This window comes from Geospiza fortis, unplaced genomic scaffold (assembly GCF_000277835.1).
Source record: "Geospiza fortis unplaced genomic scaffold, GeoFor_1.0 scaffold133, whole genome shotgun sequence".
NCBI classification, from domain to species: Eukaryota; Metazoa; Chordata; class Aves; order Passeriformes; family Thraupidae; genus Geospiza; species Geospiza fortis.
Genome location: NW_005054675.1, coordinates 173,414 through 193,692, shown reverse-complemented (window position 1 = coordinate 193,692; position 20,279 = coordinate 173,414). Strand labels below are relative to the sequence as shown.

Sequence of the window (20,279 nt, the reverse complement as noted above, 5' to 3'; positions counted from 1 at the left end):
AGGATGATTACAAAAGTGTACTTCTAAGTACTTCAGTTCTTTAAATGAAAATTTGTTTTCTAGAATTAAATTTTATTTTGTTCTGGTTATTTTAGCAACCAGAGAATATGATCACTCTTAAAAGTTTTATTAAAAAACTATTCCCAGCTCAGTCCCAGGTGTTGTGTCATTGCTATATGCCTGCACCCAAGGCTGTATGAAATTAAAGTAATTGGGGAACAGCTCATGCAAATATTCTGACATGAATTTCAGAGTGGTTCCTTCCTAAATGAGTCCTGCAAGCAGCAGGTAGAGCATTATGCAGAAAGGTGAAATAGATGTTTTTATTAGAGACCCTAAAGCTATTACTGTGAATCACAGCATCTCATCCTAAGTTATTGGCATTTTAAATAATGCAGGGGATGTAGCAGCATAATGGAGTAAATTGTTTGTGGTCTTCCAGCTTCATTCTTGCTCGAAAGTGTAGAAGACTGACAGGTCTCACCAAAGAAGAAAGGTAAGTACAAACCCTGGAGATCTGGGTGGAATTCGTGTCAAAATCTTGTTATAAATGACCAGAGCAGGAAAAAAATGCCCTGATTTGAAGGAAGTTGTCTGTAAGCTTGTGCCAGTAGGCAGACATTAAAGAAGAAGATGCCTTACTTGGTTTTGGATGAAGGACCCATGGAATTCCTACACAGCTCTTGCCCTTTGGAAACTCTCTGGTCCTGGTTCTTATTTTCCCACAAGGCTTCTCTGTTTATGTGACTCTTTCTAAGGAACAGCTCTAAGGTGCTCAGTATGAAAGTAGTGTAGATATTCTGCTCTAAATTGTCCAGGACCAGCCTCCTCCTCCCACTGCTGCCTCTGTGGCTTCCTGCAGGTGCTTTGAGCTCTTGGAAAGCTTGTCAGAAGGGAAAGGGTTGACCTCTGTGTTTGATTTTATCTTCATTTTTTGTTTACCCTGGAGGGTCCTTTTAGTATCTGTAACTTAGTGCAACTTGAACCTGTAGCTGCCATGAGCAAGCTTCAGCGTCACTATGGGGTCAGAAAGCTGCTTCCATCCCTAGACCCTCAGTGTGGGGAAAAAATTGCCCTTCAGGCACAGATGAAGGTCATTTTACTGTCTTCTTGAAACAAATTCTGCATAGAGTAGTGCTCTTTGGAATATTACTAAAATGGAATTCATAAAGTAATGATTTTTTATTTTCCATCACACTGATTCACTGTATCTGATCAAATCAAAGCTGCAAGTAGAAGCTGTGGATTATGAGGAGAGCCTTGGTTTGACAGGGAGAAAATACATTTGATTTTAAAATATGATAAAGGAGCAGTGTGCCCAAGTAAATATTTTTACAGTAATACCTGGTCTAACTAGAGAAGATGCAGTCATCTCAGGTAGTCTGGCAGTCTGGGATAATGGGTCCAAATGGAGCTGTTTATGTCCCAGCCTTTTCAAATGACAGCCTGGTACCACAGAGCCCTTTTAATTTTGGCAGGAATGGACAAGCACTGAGGCTTGAGATAGAGGCCCAGCAGGTGCCAGATGATAAAAGTCATGTAGGTGTTCTGAAACCCAGTGTGCCCAAAATTTTGAGCCATCCTGAATACCTAATGGTGTCTTACACTGTGTGTGAATACTCTCAATACAACTGAGTGTTTGCAGTCCTTGAGAACACTTTTTTTTTCTATGAAATTAGGGTCTGTCCTGGCTGTTTGCAAGGCTCCAGTCATTTCCCTGGCCATTAAAAGCATTGGCACAGTTACCTGGCTCTGCTGCTGCCAGCAGCCAGGTTTTACACAGGAGTTTTGAACTCTGGTCTTTTGTGGAATAAACCTTGGACTAGGAGGGACTTTGCCTTGGTAAAGAGTGGTTCAGGAATGTGCTGCCTGTACCCTGGAGCAGGGCTGCCTCTGGCTCCAGTAGTCTTGGCCACAGCCAGAAAAGGCAGGAACAGCTCCTGTCCTCCCCAAGAGCACAACTCTCCTTCCAGTGGAATTTGGGGTGCAGGACAAGGCAGAGCCCAGACCTTCTCCCAGTGTACACTCAGGGTGCAACCAGTTTTTATAATTTAGATGAGGGCTGTGGTGTTGCAGGGAGGGATCTGTTCTGAGCACAGGCTTCTTGTGACACCCTGCAGAGTGTGAACCTTGCTGAGATGCTGTGCTCAACACAACCTGGGCTCTCCCTTCATGGTGCCAATTTTGGTAGTCCTTGGATATGCAGAGTAGGATGTAGAGTCTGTAGTAGCTATCCTAAATTATGACTTCGAAGCTGTGGGAGAGGATGGAAATCTTTTTACAGCTAAGCCAGACTAAAGGAAGTAAATTTCACTGCTGCCTCCCAGCTGGTCTTCCCAGGTCAGGTGCCAGTGGTGAGATTGTGCCCAGCCTTTCAGAGCTGTGCATGAAGGCCATGGCATCACATGCTGATGAGGAGTAGGAGACCAGGAAAGGAGCTGAGTGTCTGCATTTCCTCCACACTGGCCACAGTGTGACTCCCAATAGGAGCCTACCTTGGTAGCTCCAGGCATAACATTCCTCTTATTTAGTGCTTATAGCAATTTCACAGCTGAGCCCAAAGCCAAAAAATGGGGATATTTCTCGCTGCATATTATTCCATGTAGTGCTATTATGTTCCATGATAGCATTGACTAAAAGTCCATTAATAAGAATTGCTTTAAACTTCTCTAGGACAAAAAATGCAGATCTTGCAGAGACACCAGCAAGATGCAAAGGTTGCTTTTATTAGGAGTAATGTCCTCAGTGATTGATTTATGTTGATACAATTCAATCCTTTAGAAACTGTTGGTTTGGTTTTTGCTTTGTTTGCTCATTTGGGTTTTTTCTTGTCAAATAATACCCTATTACTGATGACTAATTCCTTCCAACGTCTACACTTCTTAAGAGTCTGAAGATGCCCTTGACCTGAAGCTTAATGTTTTCCTTTGCACAGCTATCTTAAACTAACTAATCTGTGTTTGCAATGTACTCAGCACACAGCTGTGAACTTGCACCTTCATGGAGCCCTGCAGCTAGCCACAAGTGACAATACCTACCTGTCACTGATATGCCATTTCCAGGCTCCTTGGAGGGTCTGTATTGTATTTGCTGGGACCCCCGTGGCAGAAAGGAAAGATGAATCTGACTCCATGTTCTCAGAAGGCTGATTTGTTATTTTATGATACTATATTATATTAAAGAATGCTATACTAAACTATACTAAAGAATACAGAAAGGATACTTACAGAAGGCTAAAAAGATAATAATGAAAACTCCTGACTCTTTCCAGAGCCCTGACGCAGCTTGATCCTGATTGGCCAATGAGTCAAAACAATTCACAGAAACCCAATGAAACAATCACCTGTGGGTAAACAATCTCCAAACACATTCCACATATGAGCACAACATAGGAGAAGCAAATGAGATAAGAATTGTTTTCCTTTGTCCCTGAGGCTTCTCAGCTTCCCAGGAGAAAAGTCCTGGGCGAAGGGATTTTTCAGAAAATGTGAATGTGACAGGTCTGCAGGTCATTGTGGAAAAAGGACAGGGCACAGGCAGGTCTAGAGGGGTCTTCCTCATCCCCAGCATGGTGCTGGGAGGAGCAGATGGGTCCCAAGGTGATAATTCACTTTCCTGTGGAGCCCTGTGGTGTTTCTGACCTGCCTGGAAAGGAGGAATTGGTGGCATTTGTGAGACATCAGCAGAGGCTTGGCTGGACCCTGCTGTTAAAATGGTTTTGTTCTGTTCAGGCACTGGGTAGGTGCTGGTGGTCTGCAGGGCACAGTGTTCACCTCACTTTTGGAGAAATTGGGACATCACCCTTTTCCTTGTGGCTGTTGCTGGATTTGTGTCACCCCTGACTGCAGGGGAATGTTCATATTCAGGTCCTGGAGCTCCCTGAGCCTTCCTGGCCTGTCACTGCTTCTGGGGCAGGCTGACCCTGGTCCTGTGCCCCAGGGCAAAAGGAAGGGGCTGTTTCCTTCCCCCTGCTGCTGCTGGGCTTGACACCAGCCAGCAGCAAAACCACCCCAGGGCCACAGCTCTTCCTGAACTGTAGCAACCTTCAATATCTTGTTCAATCTCCTACCTGCATGTGAGGCCTTCACACCTTCAAGGCCCTTCAAGTTATCCTGTTTCTCTTCATCCTCTTTCCATGGCATTCTTTGATTTCTTTATCATGGGTATAGCTGGGCTCCTGTAGAGCTGGGTTGCTTCTTGCAGCAATCATGTGTGGTTTCCTCACATACTTTTATAGCTGAAAGAGGAGCCCTCACAGTTTCAGAGCTGGGACTCCTGTGTTTCTGTGCCCAGCATGGCTTTTTCTGGAGCACTGGATTTTCTTCCAGAAGTAAATGTCTTTCCAGGGCTGTGCTTGCTTTCTATAATTGTTATTTCATCCTGATCATCTTGCTTTTGGGAATTGGTGCAGCATGGCTAAGAGTAAGACCCAAGAATGAAGTACATTCAATGATTTATAGACTCATAAACTTAAAACAGGAGGAAATTTTATATAAACAGAAATGAACTACTGATTCCCTGAGAGCTGCAGTATATTGAGACCTGCATCTTTTAGGAACAAACTGTAAGTTAGACTGTGTGCCAAGCCAAAAAAGTGCAATGCCTCACTACTTATTTTCCTGACAGGCTGGAGACCATTTGGGTAATTTGAGGGTTTGGGCTGCTGGAGTTATCTTAAGAAAACAGTTTGCAAAACTGCTGGAAAATCAGCACTTATGCAGCACAGGAGCTCAGATTATTTCTAGCGCTCCAGAGGCTGATGAATTGGGATAGATCCTAAAAAGCTGGAACCTCAAATTCAAGCAGATACAATACTTGTCCTGTTAGAAGCAGGGTATGTTAGAAGTGATTTGTTTTCTCTTTCCTCACACTGAAGTCTTCTGTTGCTTTTCTCTCTCAGGAAGACGAGGCTGTGTGAGCTCTATGCAAAGGTTCTGGGATCAGAGGAAGCTTTACATGTAAGCACAAAATCTCTGCAAAGGCACCTTTGGGAAAGGCACCAGCTCTGGGAGCGCTTGCTGCCCTCACCAGGGGAGTGGAGAGAAGATTATGGCAAGCCTTGGATTGGCTTTGACAGTGAGGATAAGAAAGAGCTTTGTGAACATTAATGACACATTAAAAGGTGGTTTTGTTGGTATATTCTTGTCCAGCTCCATGGCTGGGATTCTCAGTGCTTGCCACCCTAAACCTCAGCCGCTGTCACACTGACAGGCTGGCTTTCCCTCTCTGTCCATGTTGTGTCTTCTCTCTTACTAGTTGTTAAGATCCACTGCTGCACGTGTTGGGTTGTTTTTCTTTTGCCTTTCCCTTGCCTTCCCTTCCCTGTAAAGGTAAATGCCTGCGAGGATTGGTGTGATCTCACACTTAAGTTATGTGATCAACGCCAATTGTACTTTTAAGAACAATTTCACAGAGTTAAAAGTTGTAGACACCAATCTGAAAAACACATGATTTTCAACACAATGATGTTGTACACAGAGCCATGCAAGTGCCACACTTTGCATTTTTAACAGAGTATATTTGTACCCAATGTACACATTGCAAGTATTACAACTGTAAACACTGGAGGTTAATTTTGCTTTACATGGCTCAAAGTACGTGCACAAAACATAAATTAACATTGACAGATTAAGAGGATTATGCTCCAGAATGGCCAGATTAACTAGTTTTTTAGACAGTGTATTCTTATTTTTAAAAACTCAGGGCTTATTGCGTTGAGTTCATGCTGCATTAAGAGATTTGTTAAATGTGCTCATCTTGTCAGATGTTGACATACAACAAATGATAAACCATTCTTCTCTGCTCTTTCTCAGTTCTGTTATTAACTTCTTCGAGACTTTGTCCTTTCCCTGAGTGAATTAATCTCTGTTTTACAGCCTGTGCATTATGAAGAGAAGAACTGGTGTGAAGAGCAGTATTCTGGGGGCTGCTACACAGCCTACTTCCCACCAGGCATAATGACTCAGTATGGAAGGTACAGTGTCTATTTATAGTGGGCTTTGGAGTGCTAAGATAAGACCAAGTTAATAAATATCCTCAGAAAGGGTCATAAATCCTCTGTCATTGTTCACTTCATACCTTTAAGATCACTGAGGGATGTTTGAAATGGGATAACCTTCCACTTGTCTCTGTTGGGCTTTATGATGGATGAGTACAGTATCATGAGGGGCTTTTATTCACTCCTGTTGTTTGGTGAGTTCAGCTGAGGAGGTTCTGGGAAGGGAGTTGGGAAGCTTCCACAGTCTTCTTACAAAAATGGTTTTGGGTATTTGAGATCAGTGTAACCATTTCAAGCAGACCTTTAGCTGATGATTTAAACATACTGGCAGAGACTTAGTTCTTGCTAATGCCAATGGTAATGAGTGATTTCTCTGGACCATTCCTTTCTTTTTAGCAGTGAAATCTTAATATAGTGATCAGTGTGCCATTGTATACAGTCTTCTCCCACTTAAGTTTTTGCATGAAAATGAGATTTACCAAGAAGAAAAAGACTTACTTCAGACTGGTGATTTGATTTAGATACACAGGTTTTAAATGTGGTAGAAGAGCCATACTTTTGAGGTTTAAGTTCTTATAATTTAAAAGTAACTTAGAGCAATAAAGCCTTGTAACAAAGAGCTTATGGAGGCCTTAGTATTTGAGGTAATTAAAATGATAATTATTGCAGATTCTGGCAAAAATAGAGTTAAAACAATGGTTTTTGTTTATTTACTTATTGCTTCAAATATTATGGGGATATACTTCAGAATGCTGCACTGTGCCAGTAATGCCTGGCATTGGTACTTATGCCACAGGCTGGAACGGTGAGATACTGTAAGTCTCATCTCAAAATAGTTGTCCTTTTCACCTGTAGTTGTCATTTTCACCTATGAACAGTGTAAACATTTAAAAATGTGAACACTGATGTGTTCACGGTAAGAAATTAAATGCAACCCAGACTCCCCTTCCAGCTCCACTCACCCAGTGCTATTATCTTCAAGTGCTTGCTGTCATTTAAAACATTTTTATTCCAGAATTAACCCAGCTTTTTCAGTTCTTTCCTGGTAAGCTGATGTGACTTTTTGCTTGTCCCCCTCCAGGATCATTCGGCAGCCCGTTGGCAGGATTTATTTTGCTGGCACAGAGACAGCCACTGAATGGAGTGGATACATGGAGGGGGCTGTCCAGGCTGGAGAAAGAGCAACCAGAGAGGTACAGATGCTCAGGGGACACTGTCAAATGTCCTGTGGAAAGTAAAAGATCTTGCAGTTGGAGGGGAAATGAGAACTGAGGGTTGACAGCTTCGAGTGTTCTGAGTCTTGATGCAAATCCCTGCAAAGGGGATCGACTTCAAACAGGATGAAGGTTTTCCGCTTAGATTTGGAATGTTAGGAAGGACTCTGGTTATTTTGTCAAACTCTCCCTTTGATTCTAGGATTAAATTCTTTCTTCTTTTACAGAAGTCCCAAACTTTCCCCCAGTCATTTTTCTCCCAAATCTGTTAATCATTGTACTGAGAGATCCTGGCTCTTAGAGCAGGGAACAGCTCGGTCCTGCAGCTCTGCACACCAAGCCAGGCCCTTCCTCAGTGTTTCCAACACTGAGACAGCCTTAACACAGAGTCACTAAACAAGGACTTAGATATTTTTTTTCTTCTGAGAAAATGCCAATTTCCTGAGTATTTTCCAGAACATTAGAGTTTATGGAGCAGCAAAAGAAATTTAATCTTTGTTTTATGAGGCGAAGGGAACCTTGTGGCTAAAAACCAGTCAAAGAACACAAATTGTCCTGGGAGGAATGTGGAGAGTTCATCCAGCCCATGCCCCTGCCCCAAGAGACAGAGATCAATTGTTCATAAATTATCCCATTTGAGAAAATTATACCTAAGGTGCTCCTGAAAAGATCCAGAGGTCTCATGACCTCTCTGATATAATGACATTACAGCAGGGGACTAAATAAGTGCACTTGACTGGTAAAAATTTTGATGTTTTCCTTTCCTTATTTACTTATGAAAGAAAAACATGTTGAAAACTCAGTGCTTCTCACTCTCCTGCATCTCCTCAGTGCTTCTCACTTCCTGCATGGACACTGTCCATGAGTCTTGTCTACACTAAAAGCCCCTTGTAAAAGATGTTAAATCTTAAATCTACAAGTGTCTGCAATAGAGAAAACATTATTATCACCATCTCCATTTTATTTCACTGTAGAAGAAGCTAATCTTGCTATCTTCCCTGAATATAATTTCAAACAGTCTTTGCTATCCTACTGATCTCTGCTATCTTTGATACTTGGAATGGGAACTGTCCCATTGCAAAGGTTTTAGTTTTAATTTTGCTTTTCTCTGGTTGAAAGTAGTGGTCTGTCATCACTCCCAGGATGCTGTTCCTCTTCCTACATCACGATAAAATTTGCAAAATGAGCTGTTCCCTGTAGCTGGTGTCTTCATGCCTCACTTTGCCATGAGTGTCTGCTTAACTCTTAGTCATAATCACATTATCCTGTTTCCCTGGGGCTGGCCAAATTCCAATATCTTGCAAGGACTAACTAAGCATAAAGAGATTATTCTGTTTCTGTGTTCCACTAGGAGGAGTGTCTTATGAAATATCAGCCCTTTCCATAAATAAGTTGTAAAAGGTTGAGTTTTCTTTTAAAATTTGAATACACTGTGATTTACGTGCTCAGTCATGCCATTTTTAAACAACAATTGAATTTTATTTGTTTTCTGTCTTGAAGAATCACTGGTACTTGAGAATGTTGTTTGTTTTCAGATACTGTTTGCTATGAGGAAAATCCCAGACAGTGAAATTTGGAAGCCAGAACCTGAATCAGTTGTAAGTATTTATGCAGATAAAACGGATTTGGGTTTTTTCTGCTGTTTTGCTGATGAGATAATTTTTTTTTGGTCTGTTTTTGTATAAGTTCACTGAATCAAAGCCACAATAAACTTCCCCTTTTTCACCGAAATTTCCCTTCCCTAAAAAAGGAAGAGGATAGAAACCCATGTGGCAAACCTGTAAGGCAGGAATGGAAAGAGCTGCAGTTCTTAACTGGGCTGTGAATCCTTTCCATGTGTGTGTTCCTCCCTTTAACTGAGCAGAAAATCTGGATCTACTGCTTCTTGATAAGATATTACTGCTTCAACCCAGTTCTGTTCCTGCTGCAAGAATCTCTTGATTTATATCCCTCCTCACAGTGGAGATGCTCTGTGGATAATGGATGCTCTCCCCACAGGATGTGCCAGCTTTGCCCATCACTACAACCTTCTGGGAGAGGAACTTGCCATCTGTGCCAGGACTGCTAAAGCTGATTGGATTTTCCACTTTCTTCACCTCTGTGGCTGCAGCTGGGCTATTTGCCTACAAAAAGGGACTTCTGGTTCGAAACTGAAAAAAGGTGCCAGCTCAATGCCTCACAATTGAGGGTTTTCCTCTCTTTTTTTCCTCTTTTTTCCCTCTTTTTCCTCTTTTTTTCTCTTTCTTCTTTTTCTCTTTCTTCTTCTTCTTTTTCTCTTTCTTCTTCTTCTTTTTCTCTTTCTTCTTCTTCTCTTCTTTTTCTCCTTCTTCTTTTTCTCCTTCTTCTTTTTCTCCTTCTTCTTTTTCTCCTTCTTCTTTTTCTCCTTCTTCTTTTTCTCCTTCTTCTTTTTCTCCTTCTTCTTTTTCTCCTTCTTCTTTTTCTCCTTCTTCTTTTTCTCCTTCTTCTTTTTCTCCTTCTTCTTTTTCTCCTTCTTCTTTTTCTCCTTCTTCTTTTTCTCCTTCTTCTTTTTCTCCTTCTTCTTTTTCTCCTTCTTCTTTTTCTCCTTCTTCTTTTTCTCCTTCTTCTTTTTCTCCTTCTTCTTTTTCTCCTTCTTCTTTTTCTCCTTCTTCTTTTTCTCCTTCTTCTTTTTCTCCTTCTTCTTTTTCTCCTTCTTCTTTTTCTCCTTCTTCTTTTTCTCCTTCTTCTTTTTCTCCTTCTTCTTTTTCTCCTTCTTCTTTTTCTCCTTCTTCTTTTTCTCCTTCTTTCTGTCACATACTTTTCTGTCTCCAAAATCTGAGGAAGAGGTGAAAACAGTAGAGAAAATAGGCAAGAGGGAAAGGATATAGTAAAGGGATCCATATTGAAAAAGAACCCCTAGGGTCCAGCCCTACTTCTAGCAGTAACTTCTTGATTCTTGAATTTCTGGGGTACCAAGTGTTATCACCTTGAGGTTTTGATCCAGATCTCAGAACAGAAGTGACAAAATACCTCTCTGAAGCCTATTCTGGTGAGATTTCTGGTTGGTTTTACTCTTATGTCAAATCAGACCCTGAACCCCAAGTCTCCATGGGCCCTATTTGTACTGTACAACAAAGTCTCTAGTTGTAAACCAAGGATTTCTATCTTCCTGTGGGGTAGACTGAGAAAAGAAACCCACAGCTTACAGAATAATCAGATAGTTAATGCAGATCTGGTAAGAAACTATCAGTATTTTTATTTCTTACCCAGGAAGCACCTAAGGAACAAGCCAGACTAAATTTATCCATCTGAACCATGCAACCATAGGGATGCTGGCATTTCCAGTGGCATATGTGTCCTACAGTGAGCTCAAGGACAGTAGTTGTGCTGTGTTTGGCAATGTGGTTGAATTTCAGGCTCCCCAGATGTGTCCACAGCTGCCTGGCACAGCAGAGCTCCTGACCAGTGGAGTGTGTCTGTCCCTGGGAGCACCTTGAGGCTGTCTCTTGCCTGCTAGGGCACAATGGGATTGAAAATGTAGTGTTGGCATTAAACAAACAAAAGAAAAACAAACAAAACAAAAAAACCTCCAGCTTATTTGCCCCCAAACTCTTGCTTCATGCTGAGCACAGATTTGCTGATTTTGAGTTTTGGTCTTTCCTAACAACCATATTGATGGGATTAGCAGTTCCACTTCTGCCTGCTGTGCTGTGTTGCACTGACTATGCACTTTTGGTAACTAATAAGGGATCTAAATGATAGTGAGAGCAAAGAGAACTGTGGATTGCAGAGTCACATGCAAGTGCTTCTGCTCTCCACAGCTTGGTACTGTTCAAAAATGAAAAAAATAATATAGAAAGAAGGCAGTAGGCAGGGGTAGGGGGAGAAGTAAGAAAAATAAAAATCCACCCACCAAAACCTCAGTGCCTACTTGTCAGTGTGTTGGTACCTTGTTCTAGATATTTCTGCTATGTTACCTGTGCACAAGATGAAACAGGGAGCCACAGGTGTGGCTGAGAACAAGATCTGGTGCACATGAAGCTGGAGATGTCTGGAATTTTTCAGAGCCTGTTTGCTGCACTCCTCCCTTCAAGGAGTAGCAATTTATATGTAAAAAATATTGGATTGCAGTAAAGAGCCATGGAGGGAAGTATAATAATAACTTCAGCAACTGGTGTGAGCAGACGGTGGAGGAGCTGTATCACCAGTCTCAGGCAGGATTTTTGGGCTAGCATCTATCTTACTTGTGTAGAGCAGTACTTTGTTCTCCAAATAGTCCCATGGAAATGCACTGAACTGCTTGGAAAGCTGTAATATTTGTGAGCAGCACCTCGCTTTCTGGCCCTTAGGTTTTGTTCTTTTTAACTTGATGTGCTGGTTAAACATCATCTTGGAGCAGCAGCTTGGATTTTATCACAAATGAATAGCCTCATAACAGCCTTTTAAAATGCATGGGGGAACTTTTCAGGCATAAAAGATCTTTAAGGCAGAGGAGGAGTGCAGCAGTGTGCATATGGCCTCTCTGGTTGTATCACATGGAGCTCTAATTTGCTGGGACATTTGCCTACTGCAGAGAGCTTCTACGTGGCTTTCTCTCCCTGTGATTTATTTACTACATGAATTAGGAACTGAAAGCTGAATGGGAAGTTCAGAGCTTTGGCAAGTCACACAATTCTCAGGCCAGAAATAAATACAGGAACCTAAATTTGGGAAGGCATTTTTGAAGTCCTGGCTCTAATATTTGTAAGTGCTAGACAGTGAATACATAGATTAAAGATAAAGAGCTGCTGCATTTGCAGATGATTTTTCTGCCAAAACTGTTTGGAATCCAGGTCCTGCTTCTGCCCTAGAAATACTCCACATTCTCTAAAGAGGAGCAAATTCATGAAACTAATGAGGATAAATTGGTTTTATTCACATGCAAAATATATTCCTCTCTTCTTTGCTCCTGAACCTGGCAGAAATTTTTCCCAGTTTAACAAGATCAGGGGACACAGGAGGAAAAATTCCAATCAAAACCAGAAATTAGGTATTTAAAACGGAACTGAATTATAACTTAAAATTTTCATGAGATTGGCCAATTAAAAAAAAATTGAAAAGTTTCAATACTTATCAGCCTTTTTTATTCTTAGTTTCAAAGTGAAAGAAAAATGGGAAAAAATTATAAAGCAGTCCCACAAAGCATATCTCATCTTATTCTGCCACAACTAAAGTAGGTGAAACAGGGATTTATTCAAAATAATTAATTAAAAATAAATTTGGATTCCCTGAGATTTCTAATCAAATCTGGTTGGAACTGGGAGGTCAGAACTGTGACATCTCTATTAACACACTAAAATCTCTGTCTTCTTCCTTGCAGACTGCCAAAGCTTTTTGGAAAGCTCTGTTTTTACAGCCACGTCTTGCTATGATTGTGCTGTGGACATTCCCACCACTATGGGATTAAAAAAGGATTTGCCACTGTTTTCTCAACATTTCCACACAAAAGGAACATGTGGCACCTTGTGTGTACATGGATGCCAGTGTGATGAGGGAATTGATAAATGGAGGTAGAGAATCAAGCTGCTTCCCTATGAGTAGAGGGAACTGTTAGCACTGGCTTACATTTTTTAAATTAAAATTCATGCCAACCCTTTAAAGAGAGGAATGAAGTCTGTTTTTATGGATAACCAGTCATGCTGTATTCTTAATTTATTAACACATTTGATGAGACAACTGCTGTCATGAAAGTTCCAAGAGTTTACCAGCTTTGTAATATGTATTATAGGAACAACCATGGAAATAATTGTATTTGTCTCTTACAAACTGAACTGTGTTATCATGCATATTTTGTAATGCTCATAAGAGTTTACTTTAAAAAAAACCCGAAATTTACTTTCTTGTACACTGTTCTGATAGCCACTGTACCTTGCAAGGAATGACGGGTCATGGCATAAAAATCTGTGTTAACCAAAGTACTTGAAATCTAATTGTATAAACTACTCAACAATCACAAGGATGTGAGCAATCTGAGGCAGCCCCCTTGTCTTCCCTTTAATTTGTGCATTTTTTCCCCAGTACAGATCTTGATTCCATATAGCACATCTGCTCTCAATACAAAGGCATTAATCAAGTAATTAAGTTCCTCTCTGAGCATTGCCCATCATTTGAACCCATGGCCTGGACAAGAAACTATGGGGCCTAAAGAAATCTTTCTGTGTCCACAGTGGGACTGTTGTTTCACTGAAGTAGGCTTTGCAGATGTGCAGAAATTTTAAGATTTTTTCCCCCTTTTTTGAGACATGAAAAAGTAATATTTTGGAGAAAAAGGAATTTTATGGCCTCCAGAAATACTAGGGAGCCAAGATTAAATAACAGACCTGCCACTGCTCTTGAGCAAGAAGCAAACCCCCTCAAATCACAGGTGACAAGCATTCACAAATAAACCTGACCTATGTTCAAACAAACTAACATTCCCTCTCCTGTCTCCACCACCTTGAGATCACCCTGATCTTCCTTCTGTTGAAGAACAGAGTGTAAAAATGAGACAGCCAAAGCAGCCTGGCTTTCCAAGTGTCTCTGCAGTGAATTCCTTTAGGCGTTGTCTTAGACTGCCGCTTGTGGCGTGTCTGCTGTGCTCCTGTGCAGCTCAGTGCTCAGTGGTGCCTGCCTCTGTGTTTTGGAAAATAGATTTTAAAAGAGTGACTTCACTTTGCAGGAATATATATGCTGTGCGTGTGTGATGAATTTGTGCCTTTTATAACTGTAGCATTTTCTAAAGTGCCTCTGTGGTGACTGTCTCCCTTGGTTTCCTTCTTCAGCTCTCTTTTAAATAGGCTCTTGCAGATATTTTTATCTGACAGCTGTGAAATTTTTTTAACCTTAATTAGAATCAATAAATATTGTCATGTCAAATGTGTTGTTTGAGGCTTTTCTTTTGTGGAAGCCCCTTTTGACTTGGATGTAGTGGTATTACTTACTGACACAGCATTCTGCATTTCAAACCTCTAACTTCAGCTTTTCTTAGTAAAGAAAACTCTGTAAAGAAAAGGAGAGTGTAAAAGAAAAAAATACAAACCCACCCAAGCAACCCCCCAAAACAGTGCAAAAAAACCCCACTCAACCCCTTAAATACACAATTGAGAAAAAAATTAGTTTTTACTATTATAGGGCAGGTGGCTCAAACTGAACACAAGAAGAAACAGACCTTGTACCAAATACTGTGTGATGTAAACATAAAATCCTAGAAGAAAAGAGAGACCAAAATCACTTAATTTCACCCACTAGCTCAGTGTCAGTGCTAGAGAGATAATGGAACTGAGGAACAAATTTGCTCCAGGGAAGGGACCTGTGTTGCACAAAACTCTTGGCCATGAATACTGGAGAAAGTGTAACCATCCATGTGAAAAACATCTGAAGTGTTCAGTGCTCTTTGTATAGGCTTAACTTTCAGCATTACAAGTTATAGAGGAGCACAAATACAATGAAAGCAAACACCCTCAACTAATCCTTCACACACTCTCTAAAGCATCTGTCCCCTAAGAAATGTGTCAGAACCAGCATTTCACAGCCCTCAAAGCAGCCAGCAAGTGGTTATGCCTCTAAAACATTGCTGCTGTGTGGGTTTGCATGGCCTGGTTTTGGAAGCTGGGGGGCTACAGGAGTGGTTTCTCTGAGAAGCTTCTGGAAGCTTCCCCCATGTCCAGAAGAGCCACTCCCTGACAGCTCCAGGATGGACCCACTGCTGGCCAGGGCTGGGCCAGTTAGAAAAGGTGGTAACACCTCTGGGACAACAAATTTAGGAAGGAAAAAAAGTTATAGTGCAAATGTAATTGCAGCCAGAGAAGAGCAGGGTGAGAACGTGTGAGAGGAAGAGCCCTGCAGACACCAAGGGCAGGGCACAGGGAGGGGCAGGAGCTGCTCCAGGGGCTGGAGCTGGGATTCCCTGCAGCCCTGGTGAGACCCTGGTGGGGCAGCTGTGCCCCTGCAGCCCAGGAGGGCTCAGGGATGCAGAGATCACCTCAGCCCAGGAGGGCTCAGGGATGCAGAGATCACCTCAGCCCAGGCAGGAGACCCAGAATGGGGCACGGGGATGCTGGGAGGAGGCTGTGAACCCATGGGAGGCCCATGAAGGGAGGAGCCCACCCTGGAGCAGGTTTGTGACCCTGTGAGGGACCCACATTGGAGCAGGCTGTGCCTGAGGGACTGAATGGAAGAATGGAAGAATAACCCACAGTGAAGCAATTGATGGAGAACTGTTGCCTGTGGGATGGACTCACAGTTCATGGAGAGCTGTCTCCAATGGGGGGATCCCACACTGGAGCAGGGGAAGGGCTCCTCTCCCTGAGCAGTGGCAGGAGCAATGTGTGATGAACTGACCATAACCCATCCCCATCTCCCTGTGCCACTGGGGGGGAGGAGGGAGGGATGGGAGGAAGTTATTTTTGCAATTTATTTTTACTTCTCATTATCATGCTCTGATTTTGTTGCTAACAAATTCAATTAATATCCCCAAGCTCAGCCTGTTTTGCCCATGATGGTATTTGCAGATGAGTGCTCTTTCCCTGTCCTATCTTGACTCATGAACCAGTTGTTTTATTTTCTCTTCTCTGTCCACCTGAGGAGGAGAGTGACAGTGACTTTTGTGGGTATCTGGCATCCAGCCAGGGTCAACCCACCACAGTGTTTTTGGTGCTGAAGCCCAGGATCATGATGATTTTGAGATAAGGATGGTAATTGGGAGAGATTGAGCAAAATGTGGACTGAACATTGTTGGATAGTAGAACATTCATGGTGAATTTTGCTGTAATTGTGGTGAAGGCACAAGGGGTGGATTTTGTGTGAATTGCCAATTTTTGTTCTGTGTTGTGATGATGTTATTTTGATTTTTGTGTGGGGAACTTTTGTCTTTGGTTGGTTTTGTTGATGTGAGTGCAGGTTGTGTGATGGATGTGGATTTCAATGATAATTCTTAAACAGTTAAATATGTGATTCACAGAGGTAAGGGGTGGAAAGTGGAGTCAGATTTGACCTACCTTTTTAACCCTTTGTTCAGACATATCCTGGAGCATCCCAGAGGACATAACCAAAATGGTATTATTATTAATTTAGTTATTTACAAAGCTTCAGTGTACATTTCAAAGAGACCGTGCCAGCCAAGGGGTACTTCATTATTTCCATCAGTCCAGTGCACAGAAAATTAATGTGGACAGATTAATACAGAAGAAATCAATTTTGTTTAACATCTGCAAAAGATACAAATATGATTTCCCAAGAAACCAATTAGAAATCCCACTCATTGCTTAGAAGAGGATAGGATGTGTGTGCAAATCATTTGGCTAAATCATGCAAAACTCAGTGCTGCAAGAGCTGAGGATAATTTTTTCTTCTTGTCTTGTGTAATTCTACCAATTTCTCATCTGGAGCAGATCTCAAAATGTTGGAGGGACTGATGAGTTTTGCCTTCTGGCTCAAGACAGGATAAATTCTCCCTGAGCCTGTGGAATTGCCTCAGAAAAAAATCAAAAATCCAAGAATGATGGGCCTCAGATGGTAGAGCCAAAGTACAGTTTGGTATCTGCTGGGAAAAAGACACTTTTTTTTTCTCAGGTTGGTCCTGCTCTGTGGTGTGAGTGTGGAAGGAAGCTCATCATCCTCATCTGCTGTTAGAACCCATGCAGGTACTGTAGGACTCCTACAGACATGCCCTTCTCTTTCCGTGTCCATGTAGGAGGGATGGAAGGGATTTTGAAATTCAGTTATTGGATGAATTTACTTTATTTCCTGCAAAGAGCACATATTTTCCCACCTAGAGGGCAACTCATGAGCTAAAACTCAGTTGCCTTGTGCCTCTCAGACATTTGAGGGCACCTTGTGCAGCCTCCAGCTGCTGCCCCAAAAGGAGGCAGTTCTTCCAGAGGCCCAAGAGAAACTGTTGTCATATATTGCAAAGGTTCTATTGTCATTACATGGCAAGGGTTCCATATTGCTAGAGCTTCATACCTCCTTGATGTTTCTTGTAGGCATCTCCTCTAGGCACTGACTCTTCCTTGTCCTCATAGCAGCCAACTGACTCCAGTTCCTCTCAACCAACCAATCCACTCTTTTATAACACTCTTCTGATTGGCTACAGCTGTGGCTTGTTAACATCAAGCCTGCTCCTGATCTTCAGTAATTGGTTCAGCTGCAACTCTTTAGGGGATAAGACTACATTCTATACCACCTTCATTTACCCATACTGTATCCCCCTACAATTCCCCCTTTTCCTTTTAATCACAGAGTTGCAGCATTTCTAGGAGTACATATTCAAATAAATTAAAATTATGACATATTCATATATTGCATTCAGAACCAATAGTTATACAGATGTTCAGACAACATATTAGAAATATATAGTATGAATATATATATATTTCTGAGTGTTGGTTCAGTTTTGCAGCTTTTCACAGTTTACAAAGTACTTATCTTCAAAATCTTTTATACTCATATTTAACTAACCCTAATAGCTGCAATTGATATATTTTACCAATAATTTAGTATTCAAGTCCTTTTCCCCAAATCCATGGGGTTATATAGTCGAGCCCTATTTCCCCAAATCCACAGGGTGATATAGTCAAATCCTGTTTCCCCGAATCCACAGGGTCATCTAGTTTAGTCCCGAATCCATAGGGTCATATAGCTTAGTATTCAAATCCTTTTTCTGAATCATGTCAGGGTCACCATTTGTTGTTATATATTGCAAATGTTCCATATTGCTAGAGCTTCATACCTCCTTGATGTTTCTTGTAGGCAGCTCCTCTAGGCACTGACTCTTCCTTATCCTCACAGCAGCCAACTGCCTCCAGTTCCTCTCAACCAACCAATCCACTCTTTTATAACACTCTTCTGATTGGCTACAGCTGTGGCTTGTTAAAATAAAGGCCGCTCCTAATCTTCAGTAATTGGTTCAGCTGCAGCTCTTTAGGGGATAAGATTACATTCTATACCCCCTTCATTTACCCATCCTGTATCCCCCTACAAGAAACCTCCTAAACCAGCCCTGCCCTTTGGCACAGATGATCTTTGGGTACCAAACTGGGCAGCTTCTACCTCCCACCTACTGCTGATGGTGATTAGGAACTTCTTGGGGCATTGAGCTTTGAAGAAATGCATCAGGGATGATGTGGGCTCTGTGAATCTAACATGGTGCATGTTAATAGGTAGCTGCACATATAATGTGTTAATACACAGCTGTCATTTACCCAGACAGGCTATAGATGAATTTGCTTGTCACTGGAAACAGAGCCATGATATTCTAGTCATAATATTAGCAGAGTTTGCTAGAAAAGCCTTCAGTTAGCAGCTGAGTGCCAAGATAAGCTGGAAAAAAATACACCTGAGTAAGAGGCTTTGTAAGCTGATTTTAGTGTGCCGTGGTTTGTTTAGTCAGTAGCAAGAAGCTATTCTGAAGCTAGGCTAGAAAAAGCTCAAAAAATAATTTTAAAAAATAATCGTAGAATAGTTTGGGTTGGAAAGCATGTAGAAAGGGGATCTTTCTAGGTCACCTATTTCAAACCCCCTGCTGTGGTCAGGGACATCTTCAACTGGACCAGGACGCTCAGAGCCCCATCCAGCCTGGCCTTGAACATTTCCAGGAATGGGTCATCTACAACTTCTCTGGGCAACCAGTTCCTTTGTCTCACCCTACATCTAATCTAAATCTATCTTCTTTTAGTATTAACCCCTCTGTTCTATCACAACAAGCCATGCTAAAAAGTCCCTTTCCAGCCTTTTGGGTACTGGAAGGTTCTCTGAGATCTCCCCAGGGCCTTCTCTTCTCCAGGCTGAAAAGTCCCAATTCTCTCAGCCTGTTCTTATAGGGGAAGTGCCCCAGTCCTGTCATCAGCTCAGTGGGCCCAGCTCCCCTGGGCCCACTTCAGCAGGTCCATGTCAAAATACCTGTGAAACACACACTGCTTCATCCTCTGGGGCTGTACCCAGTGCCAAGCTGGTTCATCCCAGTTCTCCATTCCTCCTGGCACTGCTGAAAGAGGCAAACCAAGTTGTTTTGAGTCCAAGCTGGTCTCACCCTGTGTTTTGACAGAAAGTGAGATGCTGTTTCTAATTTAGAAGCAAAAGGTATTAGCTTTCTTCCAGGGCTGGTTTTTTGCTGTGTGCACAGTGAGTTTTCTGATAGCAATGTTTCTAATCCTTTCTTAGCAGAACAGCCCCAACAAAATAATCCATTTCCATCCAGCTTCATTTACTCTGACATCTGCAGACTCTGTAGACTCCTTGCCACCATCCCTGCAGCTTTGTGAGTGAGAAGAGGCCTCATCCAAATCCAAGTCATCCATTAATCTGACCTCTCAGGTTTCTGTGGTTGAAATGGCTCCCGAGGTATTCAAGAGTCTTTTTTCCCAGCCCCACAACCAAAGAAGTCAAGATTCCTCAGCTCTGGTTTTCAAGGTTGTTTATTTTCTCTATCTATCACATTCTTTCTCTGACCTGCTCAGATCTGTCTGGCAGGTTGGTTCGTGGCACACTGACAGCCCTTGGGGTGGTGTTAACTTTTTATACTAAAACCTACATGTAGTTTATTTACAATAATTTTCCAATACCTATCACCCACGTTAGACAGTCTGTCTCTATTCTAAACCAATCCAGAAGTGTCACCATCACAGCAGAAGATGGAGGACAAGAAGAAGGAGAAGAAGGACAGGACACGCCCAGATTCCTCCATCTCACCTGTTGAACACTCATTCTAAAAACCCCAAAATTCTACATTTTCACCCTGTGACAAATTAACTATCATTCTACTCAAACCCTTGTGGCTTGTAAATCTTCACACAAAGTTGGTAATTGTTTCCATGGACTAAAATCAAAGGCACAGGTGTTTTTGACACCGTGCTAAGGTCTCTGAGCCCCCTGCCAGGGTCTCAAATCATCCAGGACAGCCAGAGGAATGTCCTGGGTTCCAACACTGACCTACAGCAGAAAGAGGCTGAGCAAACACAGACCAGCCTCATCCACCCAAGGGCAAAATGTCAGGGAATTTTAGCAATTTCTTTGAGAGGGTGAGTGTCTCTGAGTCCCTGCAGCAGCAGAGACTCCAAGAAGCACTTGAGGAAGTGGTACCCAGCAGAAATACC

At 42.0% G+C, this 20,279-nt stretch overlaps 1 protein-coding gene across 1 annotated transcript in view; it reads left to right on the top strand.

Annotated features, from left to right (window-relative positions):
- LOC102042435 (amine oxidase [flavin-containing] B) overlaps positions 1 to 14,064 on the top strand; it is a gene marked incomplete at its 5' end in the record, with an annotated part of 35,180 nt that extends 21,116 nt beyond the window's left edge. Inside the window, 8 exons of the mRNA XM_031065091.1 lie at positions 253 to 308; positions 443 to 496; positions 4,901 to 4,958; positions 5,877 to 5,974; positions 7,080 to 7,191; positions 8,748 to 8,810; positions 9,211 to 9,372; positions 12,530 to 14,064. Of these exons, the coding sequence (XP_030920951.1) occupies positions 253 to 308; positions 443 to 496; positions 4,901 to 4,958; positions 5,877 to 5,974; positions 7,080 to 7,191; positions 8,748 to 8,810; positions 9,211 to 9,366 (597 nt within the window). The remainder of the gene's footprint in view (positions 1 to 252; positions 309 to 442; positions 497 to 4,900; positions 4,959 to 5,876; positions 5,975 to 7,079; positions 7,192 to 8,747; positions 8,811 to 9,210; positions 9,373 to 12,529) is intronic.
- Positions 14,065 to 20,279: the final 6,215 nt, after the last annotated feature.